At 38.2% G+C, this 22520-nt stretch overlaps 1 protein-coding gene across 1 annotated transcript in view; it reads right to left on the bottom strand.

Annotated features, from left to right (window-relative positions):
• Positions 1–22520, bottom strand: part of LRP2 (LDL receptor related protein 2) — a 153660-nt gene that overhangs the window by 108470 nt on the left and 22670 nt on the right. The window contains exons 5-14 of the mRNA XM_070476367.1: positions 15809–15919; positions 15391–15504; positions 14550–14669; positions 13283–13435; positions 11960–12079; positions 7680–7808; positions 5955–6124; positions 4726–4949; positions 2732–2938; positions 965–1167 (exon numbers count right to left, since the gene is read on the bottom strand). Of these exons, the coding sequence (XP_070332468.1) occupies positions 965–1167; positions 2732–2938; positions 4726–4949; positions 5955–6124; positions 7680–7808; positions 11960–12079; positions 13283–13435; positions 14550–14669; positions 15391–15504; positions 15809–15919 (1551 nt within the window). The remainder of the gene's footprint in view (positions 1–964; positions 1168–2731; positions 2939–4725; positions 4950–5954; positions 6125–7679; positions 7809–11959; positions 12080–13282; positions 13436–14549; positions 14670–15390; positions 15505–15808; positions 15920–22520) is intronic.

Here is a 22520-nt window from a genome sequence, read left to right as displayed (position 1 = left end):
AGTAGCCCATGAATTGATCATTCCAAATAGATATTTTCTAATATAGTATATACTTTCATATATATACATATAGTATATATGTTCCAATGAAGTGTTTGTTTATGTAGGAAGGGTAGTCATCCAAAACCATCCGTTCTAGAGGCTGGTTTGTTTGGGTGTTTTAAGTCAGCCTAATTACTTCATAGTCTTTCTCCAGAAAGCCAGACCCATCACTTAGCATTAGAGATTTAAAGTGAAATCTTTCTTTCTCTGAATTACTGTTCACTGATATTAAGCTTTCTTCCAAAGTAGCCTAGTTTGTGTTTCTTTTCTTTGATGCATAAGCAAATGCAGAAAAGAGCTATGGACACAGTCCAGTCATGTAGTTTAAAACCTTGAAACAAAACTTATTATAAAATAACATAAGACTTAACAGTGTCTGAATCAAAATATTTCATTTCTTTGATTAGTGACTATCCTGAGAGACACCAAACCCAATGCTAAACAGGTGTCATACAAGGAAGAAGAAGAAGGAAAAAAAAAAAAGCTCTGGCATTACCTAAATAAAATGACCGCTTAGGCACGTTATTTTCTTCTTCTGGTCTGGCTTCCTTGACTATAATATTAGAAAGTGGAATTGGGAGATTTCTCCCAGCAGACAAAGGATGGGTAATTTTAGTTTGGTGTATTTGCTGCTCTTTCTCCAACCTGTAGACAGGATCTGGTACACTGCATATGCCAATAAATATCTGTTAAACACATCTCTATGTTCTTTGTAGACTGAAATACATCAACTTTGTAGACTGAAATACATCAACTTCTCTAAAATACCCATGACCTGCAAAGCTAATTTCAGCTAGTTTAACTCTCTAGATAATCCATCAAACATTTGAGAACACCACCCAAATCTCATGAGAACTTGGAGAAAACCTTTCTACCAAGGTCTGTACCAAGCAGGGTTTTTCCACTGTTGGGGGGCGCCTACCATCGGGCTGCCGGAGGGCATGGTAAACAGTCACTCCAAACGGCCTCAGGGAAGAGCGGTAGTACAATCTGGGGTTAGTCTCCTTGAACTTGTTTGCCTTCAATACAGCCATCTTTGTCCAATCGGTGAAGAACAACTCTCCTTCAAACAAGCTTATTGAAAAGGGATGAGGAATGTTCGAGCCTCCATGAATTACTGTCATCCTGTTACCAAAGAGACAAACCATACAGCTTTGATTAAAGGTGAAATTAGTTCACATAAATGCTTAAAAGCTAAAAAATTGCTAGTTACAACTACAGAATATATAGTCAAGATACACTTTTAAGATGCAGGTGTATTTCTGTCTATACTTGCTAGAAGGACTTCCATGTTGCCAAGAGCCTTGGCACTTATAGACCATTCCCGTCCTAGCTAAATTTTTTGAGAAATTACTGCTTTCCACCTGTTCTTCATTCTTTTAAGGTTGCCCCACATATAAAAGGGCTAAGATGTGAAACATAATTTTGAAATTCCTAGGGGAAAGAGTGTAACAAGGGATGGGAAATCTGGTAGAAGATGCCTTCATCACTCACTCCACTCACAACACTGCACCACTGACCATTTCTCAGCCACTAGAGAACAAGACAGCAAGTTGGAAAATTCAACACAGACCTATTTGTGATGTCACTCTAGAGAGCAGAACCACTGACATGCCCTTGCCTGATTAAACTGTCAGCTAATCACGTGATAGTGGAGACAGAGTGCCCAGAACTGCTTAAATGGAAGACAACATGGAAGAAGTGCCAGACAAGGGGAAGAAATCGACATCGCTGCCATGACTACAGAATCTACCACATCTACAGAAACAGTCATTCACTGAGACCACATAAAGTGAGGTGGAGGATGGTTCATCAAAGAGAAAAAAGTTAGTCAATTTCTCAATGGTATGATTCATATGATTATTTTTTTCATTAATTCATATTCTCACCTTGGGAACCAGTTTCAGTAATAAGAAGTCATAGTCTTAATACACAATCTCTTCATTTAAACAAATAGAGATTGTGGCAAACTGTGATACCATTCTTACAAATAGAGAGAAAGGAGAAACAAAAGTATCATGGTCTTTTTATTGAGAAAATAAGATCAAGTTCTTCAGAAAAATCAAATTGACACAAGTAATTTTTCTTGGTCAAAAGTTAAAGGCTGTTTTAACCAGTTTTTGAAAACACCAAAAGAGGATGTAAAGTAGTTAACAAATTAATCTATGGTCAACTCTAGTATGACTAAGAAGATGAAGGAAAAAAGTATGCCATAGTCTGCATTCAAATGTTGTTTAAATGCCTTTGAAGTATATCAGGTAAAAAGTCAGAATTTCTCTTTAAGGTTTGAAAAATATATAAGAGCAGTATAAAATCCAGTTAATTCCCACCAGATAACATTAAACCTATTTACTAGGGGGAAAATAGAAAACTAAACTATAAAATGATCTTTGGAAACAAACCCTAAGGGACCCAGAAAAATGAACTCAGGAGTTAATGAAAATAATGTGCTCCATCTGGGAGTGAAGGAGGATTTGGAGAAATCAAATTTGAGTGTTAACATGGAACAAGTTAAAACTCAGAGCAGGTCACATCATGCAAATATCAACACAAAGATCATTCAAGTTATGTTAACCAACAAAGCAGTCTTTTAATTCTAGTTCTTCAGTATCCCTCTCCATAAATTTTATGTACTTCTCCCAAACTTATAAAGATGTATTTAAAAAAAAAAAAAACCAAAACTTCTTACCTTTTAAGTCCATCGTAAGTTACAGTCTCAATGTAATCAAATCGGGAGTCAACCCAGTAAACACGCTTTGATACCAAATCCAGGGTTAACCCACCAGGCCATCCCAGCTTTGTTGTTACCAAGTCTTTACGGTTGGAGCCATCCATGTAAGCTCTTTCTATCCTCGGTACCCCAAAAACATTTTGCCAATCTGAGAAAAATAAATAACTACAAAAGAAAAAAGATGACAGAATCAGCTATTTCACAAGTTTACTTAGTAAATATCTTTTGAGATTGTGTGTTTGGATCAATGGAAATCTCTTCTAGCTGATAAGAGAACCATGGAGGTTTAAAACAACAGAGAAATTTTAAAGCATTAAAAATCAGAGATGGTGAGGACCAATTGGCAGGGGCGGGTGGGGTGGGGTGGGTGGCATCGAAAACTCCAAATAGCAACTATGAAAATGCACAATTCACAGGCAAAAAAAAAAAAAAAGCTTATCTACCTTCCAACCTTCTTAATGTTTCTCCCCTGTTCCCTGACTCCATCTTTCACTTCTTTATTTACAGCCAGCAAAAATGCTACCAAGAAAAAAAAATCTATCAAGCCATTTCCCTCCTTAAGTCCTCATTCTAAGGCACAGTCTAGACATCATATATGTCATTTTCAAGGAAGGACAGATCATGAAATAGAAATGAATAATCACCAGTACTTAAGCAGCCTCAAGTTCATCCAACACTTCTAAGACCCAACTGTGAAAATCTAGGCAAAAGCTAGTCTCTCCATAACTGGTCTCAAATGTGAAGATCAGGAAAATTTTAATTTATACCTGGAGAAAACACTGACATCTCAACAGTTGTGTCTAACAGGAAATCACTAAAAGGGATAGGTCCGGTAGGGATAGAGTAGAGTATTCAGATTGTTAGCTTAGAAATTCCATTAGGGATTGTAGATAGAGAAGGAACTTTAGGGAGGCTTTGGGAGACCACAGTAAGTTAATGAGCACTCAAGAAGGTAATGGAAAAATCATCAAACAATGTGGGTTTGCTTGACTTATAAATTATAAAGCAGAGCAAGTGGCATAGTATCAAAGCCAGACTGGTGTGCATAACAACAAAACCAAGCTAACTTGCTTACCAACAAAACCATGCAACAGAAGCATGAGACATGCCCCAAAGCAAAAAAACAATCATGGAAAATAAGGCCTACAACCTGCCCAGTGATGTCAACAAGTTAATGACCTAGGGAATGTTCTTTGCATGCACAAAAATACTAATTTAGGGAAAGATGGTATTTCAAAGTGAAAGACACTCGTACTGAGATCTGAATTTTTCCATAGTGCCATGATGATCCTAGATGCACCTCAAAAACTCTCCCACCCAACAAGTAGGAGGAATTAATGACCAAAGACTCAGAGAATGAAAAAGAAGGTGGTCTTATCCACCTCCCCTCTCTTCCTTTAATTATAAAAATGTAACCCACTAAGTATTCAGGGCAGTGCAATACTAACATCCTATGCTATAAATCACTTATCTATCACTTTGCCTCTTGCTAAATTCTTTCTGTACTGAAGCATAAAGAACTGGGGCTCTTCAGAGCCCTCCAAAACACCACCTAGTGGTTTTAGATCTAACCCCTGCTTAAAACAACTTCACAACTTAAGAGTGATCACATTAACAATGATTTAGTTGTGACAGTACTATTAGAGTGAGTCAGAAAAAAGAATTCAATCTCTCAGCCAGGAAAACATGGCAAACACTAAGCATAAAATTCATACCCCAATAACATTACATATTTTTAGGACATTAGTAGGTATATTTGCACTGCACATCCTCAAATCGGATTATATTTAGCTAACTCCTTTAAAGGTGTTATGAAAAGAGATATGAAATAAACAAAGATTCTACAGTACAGAACATAAAGAATCTTCAACTATGCCAATGGATGTTTTATCTAAAGGGGGAGAAATGAAACTCAAAAAATGCTGAAATCAGTATGTTTGCAAATAACTTACCCAACAGTTGGGTCCACAGCAATTCCTCTAGGATGTCCCAAATGTTCACTTATAAGGGTAATCCGATGGCTTCCATCCAAATTTGCCACATCTATGCAGTTGACTCTGGTCTCCACAATATAAAGTTTATCATTTACCCAATCCACAGCCAGATTCTCTGGGTCTTCGATAGAAACACCGAGAACTTCTCTGGTACGTGAACCAGAGATGTCAACTGAGAAAACCTGCAAGAAAAACCAAAATTATTAAACCTCTTAAGCATAACTAGTTGGGAGAGTTTTCCAGGGACTTATCTTTGGTGTAGAAATCAGTCATTTAAACTAAAAAAAAAAATTCACTAGACTTTTTATTTTACATCATGGGTTACTGGGAGGTGGTGGGGCATTTCTTCAAAAGCATGTGAGGCATATATAAAAAGTTGAGTTTTTTTTTTTTTTTTTTTTTTAAAGCCTGCATCTCTAATTCTTAGGTAGTTAGTGAAAGTTTAATTCAATGTGGATTTTTGGTGGCACAGGTGAAAGTAGTTTGTTTTGATTTCTAGCTATTATTAAATCATACCTACTAGTAATCCAAAGTCTCAATTTTTGGAAAATTTATGGAATTTATCTGTTATTTGAATTAAAATTTTATTAATTGTACAAGGAAATGTAAGAAGAAATAAAATATCATAACTCTTTAAGAGTCTCTAAAATTTATGTTTAAAAAAATCTCTGTTGCATTACTCAAAGTTGAAATCAGATCCATCACATTTTCCAAATAAGAGAGCATAATGAAATTTTGGCTGTTAAACAAAATACTGTCAATATTTGTTACCCAATGCTCAATTACAGTTCCACTTAGAAGATGCAGGTAAAATCTGATTTTTATCATCCAGGAAAGCAGAATACTTTTTACATTTTAAATGATCAAGTTTCAAAAATTACTACCAAATATCTATCCAGTTTTGAAAGAATGTCTACTATTTCTTTTAATTAGGCTTTTGGACTCCATTTCGAATAAAATTAAAAGTTGCTCAAGGCTAATCCATATAATAGACTGCTTTGTTTAACAGGTCACATGTAATACTATAGCAGTAAAAGGTGCTGATTAACATAAAATATCTCAAGGGCCTTTTTTGTTAGAAAACAAAGGAACTTCCCTCCTTACTCCTCCCAAAATGAAAAACTATCAACACTTTGTGCTTGGAGTTCTATCAGGTCCCAAGCTATACTCCAGAAATTTCTATTTACCTTATTTTGCACAACGTCAGTCCAAAAGACTCTGCGTTGCCGATAGTGAAAATCCACACCCACAGCCAATCCACGATTTCGAGACTGTGCCAGAATCTGAAAGTTGTTTCCATGAATGTTACCCTTTAGTAGATCCCGACCATTGGAGAAGATCACAAAGGCCTCACCAACTAAAGGTGAAGAAGGAAGGCATTGTCAGTCCTTCAAGTGAACAGAGATGATGAAGCAACTTACAACTATGTTTTCTTATTTGGTTTTAAATATTCAGAAAATACATAGCAGAATGTGTATGTAGAAATACATATCATTACAGATGGGCAAATCAAGGCACAAAGGTTTAATGAAATGTCCAAAATCACAGTAAGTTAGGAACAGAGTCTGTCAAGAACTCAAGTGTCCTAAATGCTGGTTCAATGACACTGAGGTATCAGAGAATCTTTGATGATATGGGCACCTTTCCCCAGGTGCAACTTTAGATTGTCTAAAACACAAAATACATTTTAAAGATTAATGCGAAACCACCCAATGTGAAAAACACGGCAATGGTGGATCCAAACGACTTACAAGAATGCAAAATGAATACAGTTATTCATTGAAGTCTGGTTTGCTATATCAAAGGATAAGAAATAACATAAAAATCCATCACTAAAGGACTAGTTAGATAAATTACATATGTCCAAAACACGGATTCTGCCACTATTAAAAAATACTGTAGACCTGAAACACTGGAAACCAACTATACTTCAAATAAAAATAAAACAAAATTAAAATAGAGTTCTCTATGTTGATATGGTAAGCCCTTAAAAATATAGTATGCAACATTAGCAAAATGAAGAACTGTATGTATAGTTTACTACCATATATGTAAAAATAGAGTTAAATGTCTATATTTGCATACTCTTATTTATGCATTTAATAATCTCTAGAATTAAACAGTGATTATCCATAGAAGAGGAGAAGTGGGAAACTGGGCAGAGTGGAATGGGTATAGGGGGTGGGGAGGTGGTCATATAACTTCTCAATAATGTGAAATTTGTGAAAATATGAGTATGTACCTGTTCAAAAATAAATAAATGTTAAAAATCAGTTGTAACTAAAGTTAGTCCACAACATATCAGGTATTTCCTACACAAAAACAACTAGAAAACAGATGGGCAAATCAGTTTCAGAAAGACACTAAAGGCGGTTTAAATAGGTGTGGGGAAAAAATAATAATAATCGGGAAAAGAGAGTGAAGTCAAGATCTCATTACCCAGAAATCCACAGTGACAAAAATTTTCATGACTTTTCTATACCACAGTGCTCTTATAATGAGGGCATTTTCACAAGCTGTAATCCAAATTTAGCTGGTCCATTTTGAATCACCTCTAAAAAAATTTTGCATAAATAGTGCCTATTGATATCTGTCAGCTTGTGGTAGGTACATTAATTAAAAATAGGTCAAATGTACTCATAAAATTTATGTGGTAGATGATACACTATTTCAGGCCCAAAGTGAACAAGCAGTCAATAAAATTAAAAAAACCCAACAACTATTAATCCACAAGTTGGTCCCTAGCAGCATGAAATTAATGTTGACCCATTCTTCCAACAGCAGGTGCCACATCTGATTTGTGGTAATCAAACCCGCCATCTGCCTTAATGCTGATATTTCTTTTGACTTCTGCTATGCAAAGAGGGTGGAAGTTTAGTGTTCAGAAACATGAGTGTCTTTAATTTACTTACAAGAAGAATTAGCTCTGCAGTGCTGCTGGCGCTCCAGGACATACCCCTCTACACAGTCACACCGGTGATGGCCAATTCGGTCTTCACATATCTGATCACAAACTCCCCATATCTGGCAATCATCAAAATCTGCCACATAGGAAATAACTAGTTATAATAACATTTAACAACATGTCTTGAGCACTTTCTGAAAAAAGTTTTAGACAAGCTATACAGGAATCTGGTGATGCAACTGCCTAAGAAAGTACCCCCTAGGGAGGCAGGCATAGGCATTGTCACACTAAGGAAAACCTAAGGTTCTTTAAAATCTACATAAAGGATAACATTGCGGGTGATGCACAACACTGCTTGGACTCATTGCCTTAGCATTTCATTTATTAATGATGGTTTACAAAATACCTGAATTTTGGTATAAATGCATCCTTTTAAAATTGTGCTTTCCAATCTGGTAGACACTAGCTCTCTGCAGCTTCTCAAAGTCATATTTAGATTAACTAAAATGAAATAAGCTTAATAATGCAATTTCTCAGTCACACTTGCCACATTTCAAATGCTGACAGCCACATGTGACTGGCAGTTACTGTACTGGAGGACATAGACATTTCCATCACTGCAGAAAGAACTGCCTTATATCCAACTGCTCAATGAGACACAAATAAAGTATGCAATAAAGTATCTGGAAAGGTCTGTTTATCCTTTTCTCTGATGTCAAAAGTCATCACCAAAATTAAAATCATTTTTAAGTCATGAAAAATACATTCTCTTCTGCTTACTCATTAGCATTACTCATTCATTTAATATGTACTTGTTGAAAATCCATTACACAATAGAGCTCTGTTCAATGGCCAAGTAGTTCCAGTTCTATCAAATAGTAAAAAGACTTTCAATATAATTGACACATAAACAATACAACATGGGGGGAGGGAAGAAAAACACACATGTCTTTCTTTAAGACTATAAAGCTTAAAGGGCAAGAAATTGTCCTATCCTTGGTTAACTGCTGCCAAATATTTCATTTGACCCTCGAAGTTCACATCCACTCTTCACCTTCTTTCGCCCTGCTCTCTTTCTTTGAAGAATGGTATCCACAGTCTAAATCAACAGGCTCCTATTCCCTAGGGCTTCAGAAAATTCTCAAGTAAATTATAATTCCTGAGACTTACAGGTCTAGGTTTCTTTAGAATTTCTAGAATCTGATGACATTTGCAAAGCTGTGAGTTGAATTCTACCACACCTACTGCATGCCCCACCATCCTGTGACTCCCCAGCAAGAAAGACCAAGAAGGAATTTCCTGGTGGTCCAGTGGTTAAGAATCTGCCTTCCAATGCAAGGGACATGGGTTTGATCCCTGGTGGGGGAACTAAGATTCCAGAGCTACTAAGCCCTTGCCCTCTAGAGCCCAGGCTCCACAACTAGAGAAGCCCCCAAGTGCCATTAACTAGAGAGAAAGCCCACATGCCACAACAAAGACCCAGCACAGTCAAAATCTTAAAAATAAAAAATTTTAATTAAAAAAAAGAAAGACCAAGAAAGCCCTGGGATCAAGATAATGGTTTCCGTTTTCCCTCCAGATCAAGTATAACAACACAGACCAGCACATCTTTCATCCCCAGGACTGTGACAAGAAAAAGTTAATCCAATTTGGACAAGGACAAGGTAAAAGGACATGCGGGTATAGACAAAAAGCCAACATTTGACCTATTTCTTCTGTGCCCTCACATCATTTCTGAGAAAACACCACGTGAGGCTCTGCTTCAGTAGGAATGTACAGGACATTCGCCCTCAAACTCCCAGGGTATCATGACCTCATTTTGAGTGCAAGACACTATGACTATGTCTAAGGATCTGGAGTCACCCTGGAAACAGGAGTTCTCATGTCAAAAAGAGGGTGGAAAAGTCATAACTGGGAATTCTTGGGTGCAAATGCCCTTCCTACAGTCTGGGTTACAAGTACTTTACAGGTTTAAATGAGTAAATAAACACTGTCACTTTTAATGACTGAGGAAGATTCTGTTCCTCATTACAAAGAAGAATGAAGGCCAATTAAAATCCATTGTCAGCCAAAAGAAAGACAAGAAAAATGAAAAGGAGACCTGAGAATTTTAAAGAGAGTAGAAAAGGTAATGGAAACTACAAAACACTAAAATGCTGCTTTAAAATCCTCCTTCCCAGCCCAAGTCACCTTGATTTACTTTCCTTTTTACTCTTTGTCCCCTCTTACCAACAGATACTGCTTTGAGAGTAATACTGCTCGGACACCCTATGATCCATCTGGCTGTGTGCAATCCCACGGTGCTGAATGGCCTTCCTGCCCTAAGGCTGCACCACGATGTCATTCCCTCAACAAACAGCATGCCCTTGTCAATCAGAAACAATAGTCCAGTAAATTGCTCTGGTGGCTTGCCTCAGAGTCTCCACAGCTAGGTCAAGACTACCAGGAGCAGAAGAATGGTAGAAGGAAAGATTTCATGTCATGATTATTCCATTTTATTCTTAACAATCACTGAGGCATCCCCTGCGGAGCCACGGCTAAGCTGATAAACGTTGCATAGGTTTCCAACACCTGAAGCTTCTGTGGTAAGTCAGGCATGCAGAGGATTACAGGCATACAGAGAGTGTTTGTTCAACTGAAATGCTTGAAAGAGCAAACCTAAACAATTCTCTAAAAGCTCAGCTGAAATGAGTGTAACTGGTTTCATAATGTCATGTATTGAAACTAATAGGTTCTCTCTACCAAGAAAGCAAAATATAGTGTTCTTGAAAAGAAATGTGAAATAAATGTTAACCCAGCTTCAAAACTCAGGAGACAAAGGTACATTCTTAAAGGACAAGAAAGGTCACAGAGAAAGTCTCTGCAGGTAGCAGAGGGCCTCACACTCACAAAAACTCAAAATTGCAGACTTTGAGCTTGTATCCAAAAGAGGTCATCTGTACTAAAGTCTTAGGTACATCATAAAGGGACTGAAAGATGTTTGTGGACCTTAGAATTAGTGCCCAAGTATCAGACTACTTCCAGTAGTAGTAGAACCAAAAGTATTCTATGAATTCTGAAATGATCCTGTGTGCAGCATAATACTACAAAACTGTGTTACCCTCATTAATAGATTTAAATGTAAAAATCTTGTTACGAAAGTTTTTCATTTCTTAAGGGCTGCAAAAAATTGAAGCAGCCTGGACCTCTCTCTGACCTACAACTCAAACCTCATCATAGGCTTAAGTATTAGAAAAGATGTTGGAAAACATGTTGGAAAATGTGGCTCTAGAATGGGGGGTTGGGGTGGAGAGACTGAAGAATAGGTTGCAAAGTATCACAAGAATGAACCAGGGATTCTTAAAGAGCAAATCCCTTTTCCTGAAAACATTTCATGGCCTATCGAGTTCCAACTACAAGGCAGCCTAGCCCAAATTTCTCTTTAGGATTGAGAGGAAAAGAGAGAAAAACAAATGTAACACTGAGAATGTGGCTTCCGGCATCTCTACTGGAATTCCTTTTCTAGTAAGAGAGAGGGGAAAGGCCTAGAGAACTAAGACTGGAAATCGGATTGGCAGCTGGGTGGCACTAAAGGGGAAGAGTAGCCTGACATTTGGCAGACAGCCTGAGCAGTCTTACATTTGGAGAGGAGAGCATAAGCGGGCCTTCCGTGTCAGAAACTCAGGAAATAGACTTTCTCCAGAGTTTGTAAACCAGAGTGTTCCTTTTGTGCTTGTTTATTTTATTTATTCATTTATTCATTTTTGCCCATACCACATGCCTTGTGGGATCTTCGTTCCCTGACCAGGGAACCCCGGCCCTTGGCAGTGAAAGCTCAGAGTCCTAAGTGCTATATAAATAGCTGCCTGCACACAGAAAGTTCAAGTTTTGCTTTGGGGAACTTTCGGCCCCCCACTCCCCTTCTTTTTTTGATCCCCAGTTGACTGAATTGGAGACTGAAGAAGTCACAGATAGGGAGGGCCAACTGTATTTAACAAGTATGGCTATATAATTCTGCTTCCAAATATATAAAACAGCAATACACAATATATGAAAAGAACAACCTCCATCATTAGGAACTGGACAGATATACACATAGCTAACTCACTCACTCATCATACAACCACTCTTTTGCCATGGGCACCTCACAAAAGCTTCTCAGAGTTAAAACTTCATATTGTCCAGGTTTTCAGTGAAGACTGTATTGCTCTTTGTTAACAGATTCTCCTCTCCACAAATACAAACTCCTTGATGTTAAAGGGAGTGTCCCCAGTGCCATAAGTACTGTGATGAAAGTCTGTCACTTACCAACGCAGTTATTGGTTCTATTTTTGTTGACAATAAAACCTGAGGGGCAATAACACATCCCTCCACCTGGTGACTTGTGGCATTGGTACTCACATCCCAAGGACGGACACAGATTCACATCTAAACGGAGAAAAAGACTTTGTGAAATGAAAGGTGATCTCCAGACAAGGATGATTTATAAGAAGAACTTTCCAAAGTAAAAGCTCAGTAAGTATGCAGTAACACAGAAAATTGGTCACTATTCAAGCCTGCAGTATGATACAATAAAAACTCAGCACATTATAAAATTCATTATAACTAAGTGCAAGCACAAGGCATCAGAAGTGCTGTTCATGAAAAAAAAATCTGGTCAAAAGTCTATCTTTGTGTCTAGAAAGATATTAGGATATCTAATAGAAAGATATCTATCTAGATATCTATTTCTTCTATCTAGAAAGAATAGAAGTATATTCCCAAGAATTCCCAAGCCACTGAACACTAAATACTAAATTTTTAACTGAATAATCCAAGCTAGCTTCAACTAATTTTTGTTTTCTAACTTTTGCACTAGGACTATTTAAAAGGGCTCCCCAATGAAATGGGGGGAAAAAAGAAGCCTCTTTTTTCATGGAAAAGAAATCACCAAAACTTTAGGGTTACAGTTCACAGTCACTGCTAGGCAACTATAAGATAATTCAGAGAGAAATCAAGGCCATGAATTGCGCTTTCCTACAGGACAGCCAACTGTCCACAGAAGTGATGGCTTATAGCGGGGAAATATTCTACGGCTATGGAGTGGAGGTGGTGGGGTGGGTAACTCCAAGTTTAGATCCCTGAAACCAGAAGTTTATGAGTAAAGCCAGCAACACTTTTTCCACAAGTATAATCCAGGGAATAAAATCTCCAGAATACTTTGAGTCATCACAATTACCATTAAAACCATTCTTCCTGGGAAGGAGATGCGGGGGGAGGGGGAGAAAGAGTCACAAATATTTAAAAACTCCTCCCATCAAGAAATGGAGTCTATTTCTTCAGTCCATCAAATCTGGGATCAGTGTGACTTCTTTTGGCCAATAGAACACTTAGGAAACATGACATAAGCAGAGGCCTGGTCTAGCCATGCTTTTGCTGGAACATCCTGAGATGTGAGTGAGCTGGTTCAGGCCAAAAGAATAATGTAGCCAACCCATGGGACTGTGAGAAATGTTTGTTGGTTAGAGCTACTAAGTCCTGGAACTGTTCATTCTGCAAACACCAACTGATACTCTCTGTATGTGGCAATCTGTTATAGAAAAACAGAGACACCATTACCTGAAAGATGTCCAGATAAATTTCCATACTCACCACACTGTTGTCCTGCAGTGATATTGCTTTCGTCTTCTCCTCCTGGACAATCTAAAGTCCCATCACAAACTTTAGAAATTGGGATGCATTTTCCAGACTTTGGACAGGCCCACTCATTTGGGTAACATTCAAAGGTACGATTAATTTTGCTTTCTGTGGGTGAAAAAGAGAGTTACTATAGGCCATATGAGAGGCAGAGCCAGCCATTTTTCAATTAAGTTAAGAGGGGATAGAGATCAGGTAAACAAGAAACCTACAATAGACCGATATTTCACAATAAACAAGTAGTTTCTAACGCTACAACTGACCTTCTACTGAGATTCTAAAGAATGGTAAATGTCATTATTTAGGTTCCAGTGTTTCTAGGGGAGGAAACTACCAGCCAAATTATAAGAGTAAGAAGCAGAAATGGGCCTGCATTATCAACAAACTAGATGAATAACCTGTAGGAGAACATTTAGTTATTAAATTATGAACAATAGAACTAGCGCTATCAAGGTAACGCCAGGATTCCTGAGTGTGTGTATGTCTGTGTGTGTGTATGATTTTTGGTTGGTTGTTTTGTTTTGTTTCTTTAGTGAATTGTCAACAGTATAAGAAAGATTATAATCCAGAAGTTGGAACACAACTTCTTGGAATACTGAAGCATGAAACTAATGGATGCTCCCAACCAAAACAAGCAACATTATTAATATACCCAGGCTAGAATCATAAAGGTAACTTTCTTTATGTGTGGGTGTTAGCAGTTTCCAAGCTGTTGGAGGTACTGCTGATAACTGCCCAGTGAAGGGGATGAATATCACTGACAATTTCCTTCTCACTTCTCCCGATAGTGGCCTCTCTTACATCTACCAACCTTCAGCTCAGTCGTTCTTCATGGTTGTAAGGTCTTAAGACAAATCACATTTTCCCATATTTTCCCACCTTCCCCAGCCTACTTCTTTTATATAGATAAATCTAATTAAGATAAAAGTCTTAAAAGGAAAACCTCAGATAGGGCTATAAAGGGGAGAGACTGTCCTATCTCCTTGGCCTTACTGTTATGAAAGGATTATAATTTATGCTATATTTGAATTCTGTGTCTTTTTAGAAAAAGCCAGGGGAACCACTCTTCCTCACCCAAAATTCCCTGTCAGTCCAGCCCATCTGGAAACTTGCATGTCACACAGATAATTTCTAACAAGGAAAGTAAGAAAAGCAAGTCTTGGAAAACACTTGCTTGGAAATTGGAAAATACTTTCCAATCAGAAGCTCTTCCCCTCCTTACCGCATCCATCTTCATCAGCGTTATCTACACAGTCACCTTCTCCATCACAAACCCAGTTCTGTGCAATGCAGATACCGTTAGGGCAAGTGAATTCATTGCCTTTGCAGGTCTGATAAGAACCTGGAAGAAAATAAAATGACAGCTACACTCCAAAGATATAAACCTTTGGAAAGAAATCAAAGTGCTCACCTTGCCACCTAAACTGAGCTCCAAGAAACTGAAATTTCTACACCCATTTAGTCCCTTAACTATCTTGACAAAAATGAACAAAAGAAAAAAAGAGAGAAGAAGAGAGAAGGGCGAGAAGCAAACAGTAGCTTTGGGTTCAGGACATGAAAATCAAGTGCATCAAGATGAAAAATAAGATAGCTATAAGTGGACACAGAGCAAAGAATACAGACTGACAAAGATGCTACAGAAATGCCAATGGCCAACATTCTCTCACTTGACCACAAACACGGTAATTACTCTCTAGGACTCAATGATTCTGAGTAACTCATTCCATGATATCACATTCCTCTCAATTTAGCACTGAAATAAGCCCAGGTGCCAGAAAGGAAATCCAGTAATACAATATACCCTGTATCTTTGTGGCCTAAGAAAAAAAGGCAAACTGTCCATGAGCAACCCTTCAACTCTACACAGATCTTTGGAAGGTAAAGAAGTCTAAATTCAGCAACACTGCTGAGGCTCATGCCATGGGCCCTAAATGATATTCTGGCTTCCTCTGCCATCAGACACAGTGACTCTTTTATTTGAAAAGAATACGTCGGTGGTGGGGGGAAACACAAAGACAAGAGCATTCCTAACAGCATGACCCAAAATGAGGAAGTCACCGTACTGCAAGAAAGTTCATCACTGCCATCGTCACAGTCAATTTCATGGTCGCAGACGTAGGTTCTAGGAATGCACTGCCCACCGCCACACTGAAACTCATTGCGCGCGCATCGGCGAGCTGGGACACAAGGTTAAAAGGGGAAAGAAAAGAGAATTTCAATTTCACTGGAGCCACTTAATTTCGTAGGAAGAGTCTATCTCAAGTTTCAAAAGATTCTTACCATGCAGCAGTATGCTGGTAAATGTTTAATAACCAGTTCTCCAGGAACATAAAAGTCCTCACTTACTGTATCTGCTGATTTCCATAGTGTAAAATACTCCACCACGGCTGACTTTAAGCCACCAACATGAATTCACTGAACACAAACTTGAGAAGAAATGTGCATAACTGGCCAGTAAACCAGCTCCAGCATATTACTTACTGCAATTGAGTTCATCAGAGGCATCTCTGCAATCAACCTGCCCATTACACCTCTGACTGGTGTTATAGCAGGCTCCGTTGGCACAAGTTAGCTGCTCACATACTGGGTATCCTGAAAGAATGGAAATAGCACACAAATCTTAAAGGAAGATGTGGCTTAGCAATCGCTTCTTGAATAACTACTATATCCTAGACACTAACTGCTGAACATACATTGGTAAACAAAAGAGACATTCTTTGGATAACCTAAGAATGACAAAAACAGCAAATTACAAACTGGACTACGTGCTTAAGGTGGTAAGTAGAGTGCTTTGAGAGGGCATAGTAGGGGGGATGGAAGCCCAGGGACTTGGGCTCTAAAGTGACTGTGCCCTCCAAGCCGAAGAATAAGAAGAAATTTTAACTTGTCAAAATGCAATCTTCTTTTACATGATATAAATAACACCCCAGGAAAGTAATGTACCATCACACATGGTTCGGGAGATGAAGGGCTGGTTCTTTGGCTGGAAGGTCAAAGAAAGAAAATAGGCCAAGAAGCCAGGAAACCTGGGACCTGGGGTGCCACCTGTACCTATTTACTCTGACTTGAATTATACATCTTTTCTGTGTCACCATTTCCTCATCCACACACACAGGAACCTCCAAAAGACAATGTCTAGTAAAGCACTCTGAAAAGCATAGTGCGCTCTGCAAAAGCACGGTATGTGCTACAAGCCCACATCATTGTTACCATACTATGTGCTGACGATCACTTCACTGCTGTTAGCCAAATGCTTTTTAACCCTGGTTTTCTAGATCTCAGTGGAAAAATCAGGAAGTTCCCTTGAAGGAAAAAGGTACTATCAGCCCCTCCCTTGTGCTTCCCCAGACTTGGAACATATCTCATGACCCCCTCACTGTAGGCTCCATTCTATTCGCTGATTATCTGTTTCCCCCATGACATTATGAAATCCTCTGAGATCAAGGATCCTGTCTTACTCAAATCCCCATCATTCAGTACAGAGACAAGGTCATTTACCCACTGCGCTCAAGAAATGCTTGGGAGTGCCAGAGTTATTACAGCTGAACTTTCTAGGTTGAAAAGTTTTTTAAAATAGTGTGAACTTCTGCCCTTTATGGTCTTTTAAGAGTCTCCCTCTCACAAGTATGATATCTTTATTGGTCTATTTTTTGTTTCATTAAAGAGTGTTTTCATAGTGATTCTCAGATTCTAATTTCTTTTTCAGTAAGAAAAGGGTACATCTCCAAGATCAGACGGCAGTCCCATTTCATGACATTCCACGGTAAGAGTAAGCACAAATATTCTCATCTCCAGAAACTTAAAACTAGCCTATCAAGTATCTATAAATACTTTAATTGCCAAGCTGCACACAATCAACTGTATACTAAAATGGGAGGCATTAATAACTGATAAAATTTAATTTTTTCATAAATTTTATTTTTTAATCATCCAAGAACCAGTTAATGTTTAGGGTTATTGCTGTCTTTTCATCATAGGGATGGCACACATCCCAAATGCATCTTCAAAGTGTCACATAGCTCAGTTTATTCATTCTACCTTCAAGAGATGCCTAGAAACCAGCTGAGTTCAGCAAGTGATTCCTTTTCCCCTTGCACTGGATAGCAGTATGCCATCTAGGCTATTCAGAGAGGGGCAAGCAGGAAGGAAATCTTAGAAAACCCAACCTCTTTACAATAAAGGAGATACCTATCAGGAAGAAATTTTACGTGGGCATGGACTGTGACTCTTTCATTTAAGGTGATTATTGTAGATATGAAGGAACTGAGACCAATATACTGGGCAGATCTCTTGTTCTCCCTGTCCTTTTTGAGGGGCATTCCTACACTGAAAACTAGTATCCACTAATATAACTAAAGCTTGCTGACACAGCACATTCACACCACAAACAACAAGGCCAGCTTGATGTCATCAAAGAGAGCATTGGTAGGGTTAGAGGTCAGTAGTTTGACACTTGGAATGAAGTATGAACAGCTTTCTTGTCTCTGACCAAGCTGATAATAAATCTGTCCATCAGCTGAGGATTTTCCCCGCACACCTTCTGGTCTCTTCTGCACCTGACTGAACGCATGGGTATGCCCACAGGAAGGACTGCACGGAGCCAAATCACACAGAAGATTTGGAAAACTGCTTCTAAAAGCTTTTCCCTCTTTGAATACCCCACAGAGGAAAAAGGTCCAAGTCGTATGCTGAGCAAAGTAAGAAATGAGCAGATTCTATTTCCTTTAAAGATTTCTACTGCTAACAGTATTAATGAGTTTCAATCTACCCCAGAAAACAGGAAGTCACAATACTTGGTGATAATGTATCTCTCTGAAGTCTAACTTTTTGGTTTATTTGCTTGGATGGAGAGTCCGAGTCTAACCCTGTAAACTTTTTCCCATGGGACAAATCCATCATGTAGCTGAAATGTCCTACAGGACTTCAAGTAAAGGGGAAGGATAGCAAGAGAGAAGATACTGCATAAGAATATCAGAGAATATCATCCTTGTAAGTTTTGTTTTAATGGAAAGATTGACAAGTACCTATTAACTAAGCCCCAGACTGCTAAAGTTGACCTGATACAAAAAATGCAAGAACATCGTCTTCCATCCCCCTTCCTTCCTCCAGTTTTCAAAATGATTCATGTCTAGGTTTGCTCCTCAAAATTGGGAGCTGCGTCCAAATATACATGTAGGGTTGGTACTTAACGGTGTTTTAAATGCTTTCTCTGCTAATGATTTGGCTTGGAGCAAGACATTTCCATGCTATAGCTCTGTTTGCATAATCAAGGAGGAAGAGGTGGTTTGAGAAACTCATAGACTTTCCCGAATGGAAATCATTCACAGCAGAGTAAGACACAGACATTAGGCACTACTCTTTATTATCTTCACAGGAAGGCTCTAAATACATTCTATCCTCAGAATTTGACAAAATACCCAAGAAGACAAACTGATTCTAAAGAAAGAGAAGGTATCTTAAAGATAGATTATGATGCTTAAGCCAAGATTAAAAGGAAAACAAGAAGTAACTGATATAAGTCCTTAATAAGTCCCAGACACCTGGGATTTTCCAAGGTCCTAGAGTCATTCTTTATAAGTAACTTTGTTAGTTCAGTTCTGAGGCAGGATAATCCAGTCAGAGTAATGATTTGCCAGAAAAAGTTTACTGGTTTGACTACCAGCACTTAGCAAAAGTACTATCCACAAAGTTAAATAAGCAAAAACAATAATCATCATCAAAAACATGTATTGAAAACGATGTTCCAGAAGCCTGTTCAAGTACTCAATACATATGAACTTATTTTGCTCTTGTAACATCCCAATGAGGTAGTTACTACTATTATTCCCATTTCATAGATCTTATATCTGTGCCTCTCTGGGGTATAAGGAGGCTGAACAATTTGAAAAAAAAAGGCATATGACTGGTAAACTGGAGAACTAGAATTCAAATTCAATTAACCTGGCCCCACAATGCATATTCCTAATCACTATAATAGGTATTTCTAGTACTTACAGACTTCAGAGTAATATGAAGAAGAAATTATGGGGAAAAGAATGAAATTGAATGAAAAGGAATAGATAAACTTAAAAAAAAAATCGTATGAAAAGAAAGAGAAGAAGCAACCCAAGAAAAAAGTTTTTGTTTTTTTTTTTCCATTCAGTTTCTCATTTCACTTTGGTAAGTCTGGAGAAGTGAGGTCAAATCTAAATTTCAGCAGATTATTTTATATTCTACTAAGGACTTCAATCTGATATAATCTAGGAATTCCAAGAAACGCTATGCTAACAAACAGCTTTTCAAGAGTACCAGGACAAACAAGAGAGTCCATACCTAAAAAAACAGACCACAGTGACTTCCCTGGTGGTCTAGTGGTTAAGACTTGGCTTTCCAATGTAGGGGGTGTGTGTTTGATCCCTGGTAGGGAGCTAAGATTTCTATGTCTCATGGCCAAAAAACCAAAACATAAAACAGAAGCAATATTGTAACAAATTCAATAAAGACTTGAAAGATGCTCCACACCAGGGACTTCAGGGGAGAATGGACACATGTCTATGTATGACTGAGTCCCTTCACTCTCCACCTGAAACTGTCACAACCTTGTTGAGCAGCTATACTCTAATATAAAATGAAAAGTTTAAAAAAAAAAAACACGCCTACATCAAAATCCGAAAACAGACCACAAAGTGGCAGAAGACCAGCCTACTTCCCTCCCTGGCCCACCTCCCACCTCCTGTGTCAGTTAAATTCAGTCCCTGAAGTAACAGTCGTCATGGACTAGGAAGTGCAAGCGGGCAACAGAGAAGCATTTCCTGCCTCTTTCCAAAAATAATTAGAAGCATCTTTCAATGGAAAGCATACATATAATAATATTTATAAAATGGAAATAGCAATTCAGTACCTTGGAAAGAGAAAGTAAATATGACCTTCCCAAGGGCTACTAAAATTGGACTAACATCAAGTTTAGTATGAGCAGCTTTTCAGGAACCTGAAGCAAAAAAAGGGAAGACGTTAACTTGCCTAGTTTCTTTACCACCCTCCCTTTAAACTACTAGGTCCTAAGTCCTAAATCCCTATCTGGTCTCAGTTCGTGGTGAACTGATCTCAGACCTAAATTTTAAAAAGCACCCAAGAGGCCTGCTCCAAAGATTTTGGATCTGCAGTACCTTCTTCTCATACATAGAGCTATCACCAAAATCTGCAAACGAGATAAAGACTGACAGAGTATGAATTTTTTTAAAAATAAAAATCTCACATGAGCCCTGGTGTTTGACTATCTGAGAAACAGAATGGAAAATTGTGCCTCAAATTGTTCCAAGGAATAATGCAACATATATTTATTGAAATCCATCTTTCTAGACACCATGATAAGAATTGGATAAAGAGGTTATAAGTGAAATTATAAGTAGCACAGCTGTTTAAAAATATTTCATGGTGGCTCAGATGATAAAGAATCTGCCTGAGATGCAGGAGAAGATCTCCTGGGTTGGGAAGATCTCCTGGAGAAGGGAATGGCTACCCACTCCAGTACTCTTGCCCAGAGAATTCCATGAACAGAGGAGTGTAGTGGGCTACAGTCCATGGGGTTGCAAAGAGTCGGACACAACTGAGCGACTATGTACACATGCTAAGTACTAGAGAGAAAGTGATGAACTTCATAAAATCTTTGCTCTCATAGAACATTTTTTATTTATTTAGGAGAGTAGGAGGACAGACATTAAAATGAGAAAGAGTGACAGTGAGGAGTAGCTCTCTGATAAGGTGATGTTCAAACAAGAACCATTGGGTTTAGCAAAATGGAGGTCATTGGTGACATTTTCAAGAATGTTTTTGTATACCTATGTACATATGTATACCTATGGCTGATTCATGTTGAGGTTTGACAGAAAACAACAAAAATCTATAAAGCTATTATCCTTCTATTAAAAAATAATAAGCTTTTTTTTTAAAAAGACTGTTTTTGGGAGGATGGGGGTGGACAGTTTTCAGTGAGTTCAAGGAAGAAAGAGGAAATGGAGACAGTTATTAAAAACAACTCTATGTAACAGCTGAGACAGATCTTAACATCTTTTAAGAGATGAGAGATATTTATAATGTGCTTGCAAGATGAAGACTAAATAGGAGATTTTTCTCTTTCCTCAAGAAATCAGGGTTCTGAATCCTATCTGAAACTGTGAGAATCTTAAAAAAAAAAAAAAAGGTACATCTATGATGGGATTTTTGTAAGATAGGCTCAGTCTCTCTGCTTCTTCCTTCTCGCCTGCAGTAGAGAGAACAGTAAAAGTAAGGCTGAATTTGATGAACATGTCTGTCACCAGGAATCACTGTTCACAGAATGACTTACCTCTCTGCTTCACTACCCACCCCCAACTATGCCCCCAGTTGGAGTTTCAGCAGTTAGACATATATAAAGTGAGGTATGTGTTCAGTTGCTCAGTCATGTCCAACTCTTTGTGACCCCATGGACTGTAACCCACCAGGGTCCTCAGCCTATGGAATTTTCCAGAATACTGGAGTGGGCTGCCATTTCCTATACCTGGGATCTTCCCCACCCAGGGACTGAACCACATTTCTTGTGTCTCCTGTATTGGCAGCTGGATTCTCTACCACTGAGCCACATGTGAAGCCCAAAGTATACAAAATTCTAAACAACAGAATGTCAGTGGAAATAAAACGTCAGAGACAAGGCCACTCCCGTGGCAGGCAGACCAAACACTGCTGATTACCAGCAAGAAAGCCTTCATTGTAACAGGGATTTGACCCTTTCTTTGGCATTCCTAAGGAATAAAAGAGAAGGCTGCAAACCAATGATAATTAGCAGTAGTTTTACTCACACCAAAAACATGCTAATATGGCACTTGATAAAAATGAAATAATCTGTTTACTTCACTAGAAAAAATTATACTGTTTTTGAACAACCAAAAGTCAGTGCATGACCTATAATTGCTGCACTGTTCTGATGCTTATCTTGGACTCTGAGTGAGTGGGTTTCCCTTGATGCTAATCTCATTAAAAGTAACATAGATGGCAGTTTTGAATCTCTGTTCCTTAAAAAATAATAATTAATAAGCTGTTTAATAGAAAGTGCCACTTTACAGGTGACCAGAATGAAGAGCAAAATAACTTAGGGAAAATGAACTTTCCTATTTCACAACTATACACATACATGAGTGCATGCACGCGCGTGCACACACAGACACACACACACGTTCAG

Source organism: Odocoileus virginianus, chromosome 13, assembly GCF_023699985.2.
Source record: "Odocoileus virginianus isolate 20LAN1187 ecotype Illinois chromosome 13, Ovbor_1.2, whole genome shotgun sequence".
Taxonomy (NCBI): domain Eukaryota; kingdom Metazoa; phylum Chordata; class Mammalia; order Artiodactyla; family Cervidae; genus Odocoileus; species Odocoileus virginianus.
Note: the sequence above shows the minus strand (reverse complement) of the source record. Positions and strands in the feature narration are given on the sequence as shown.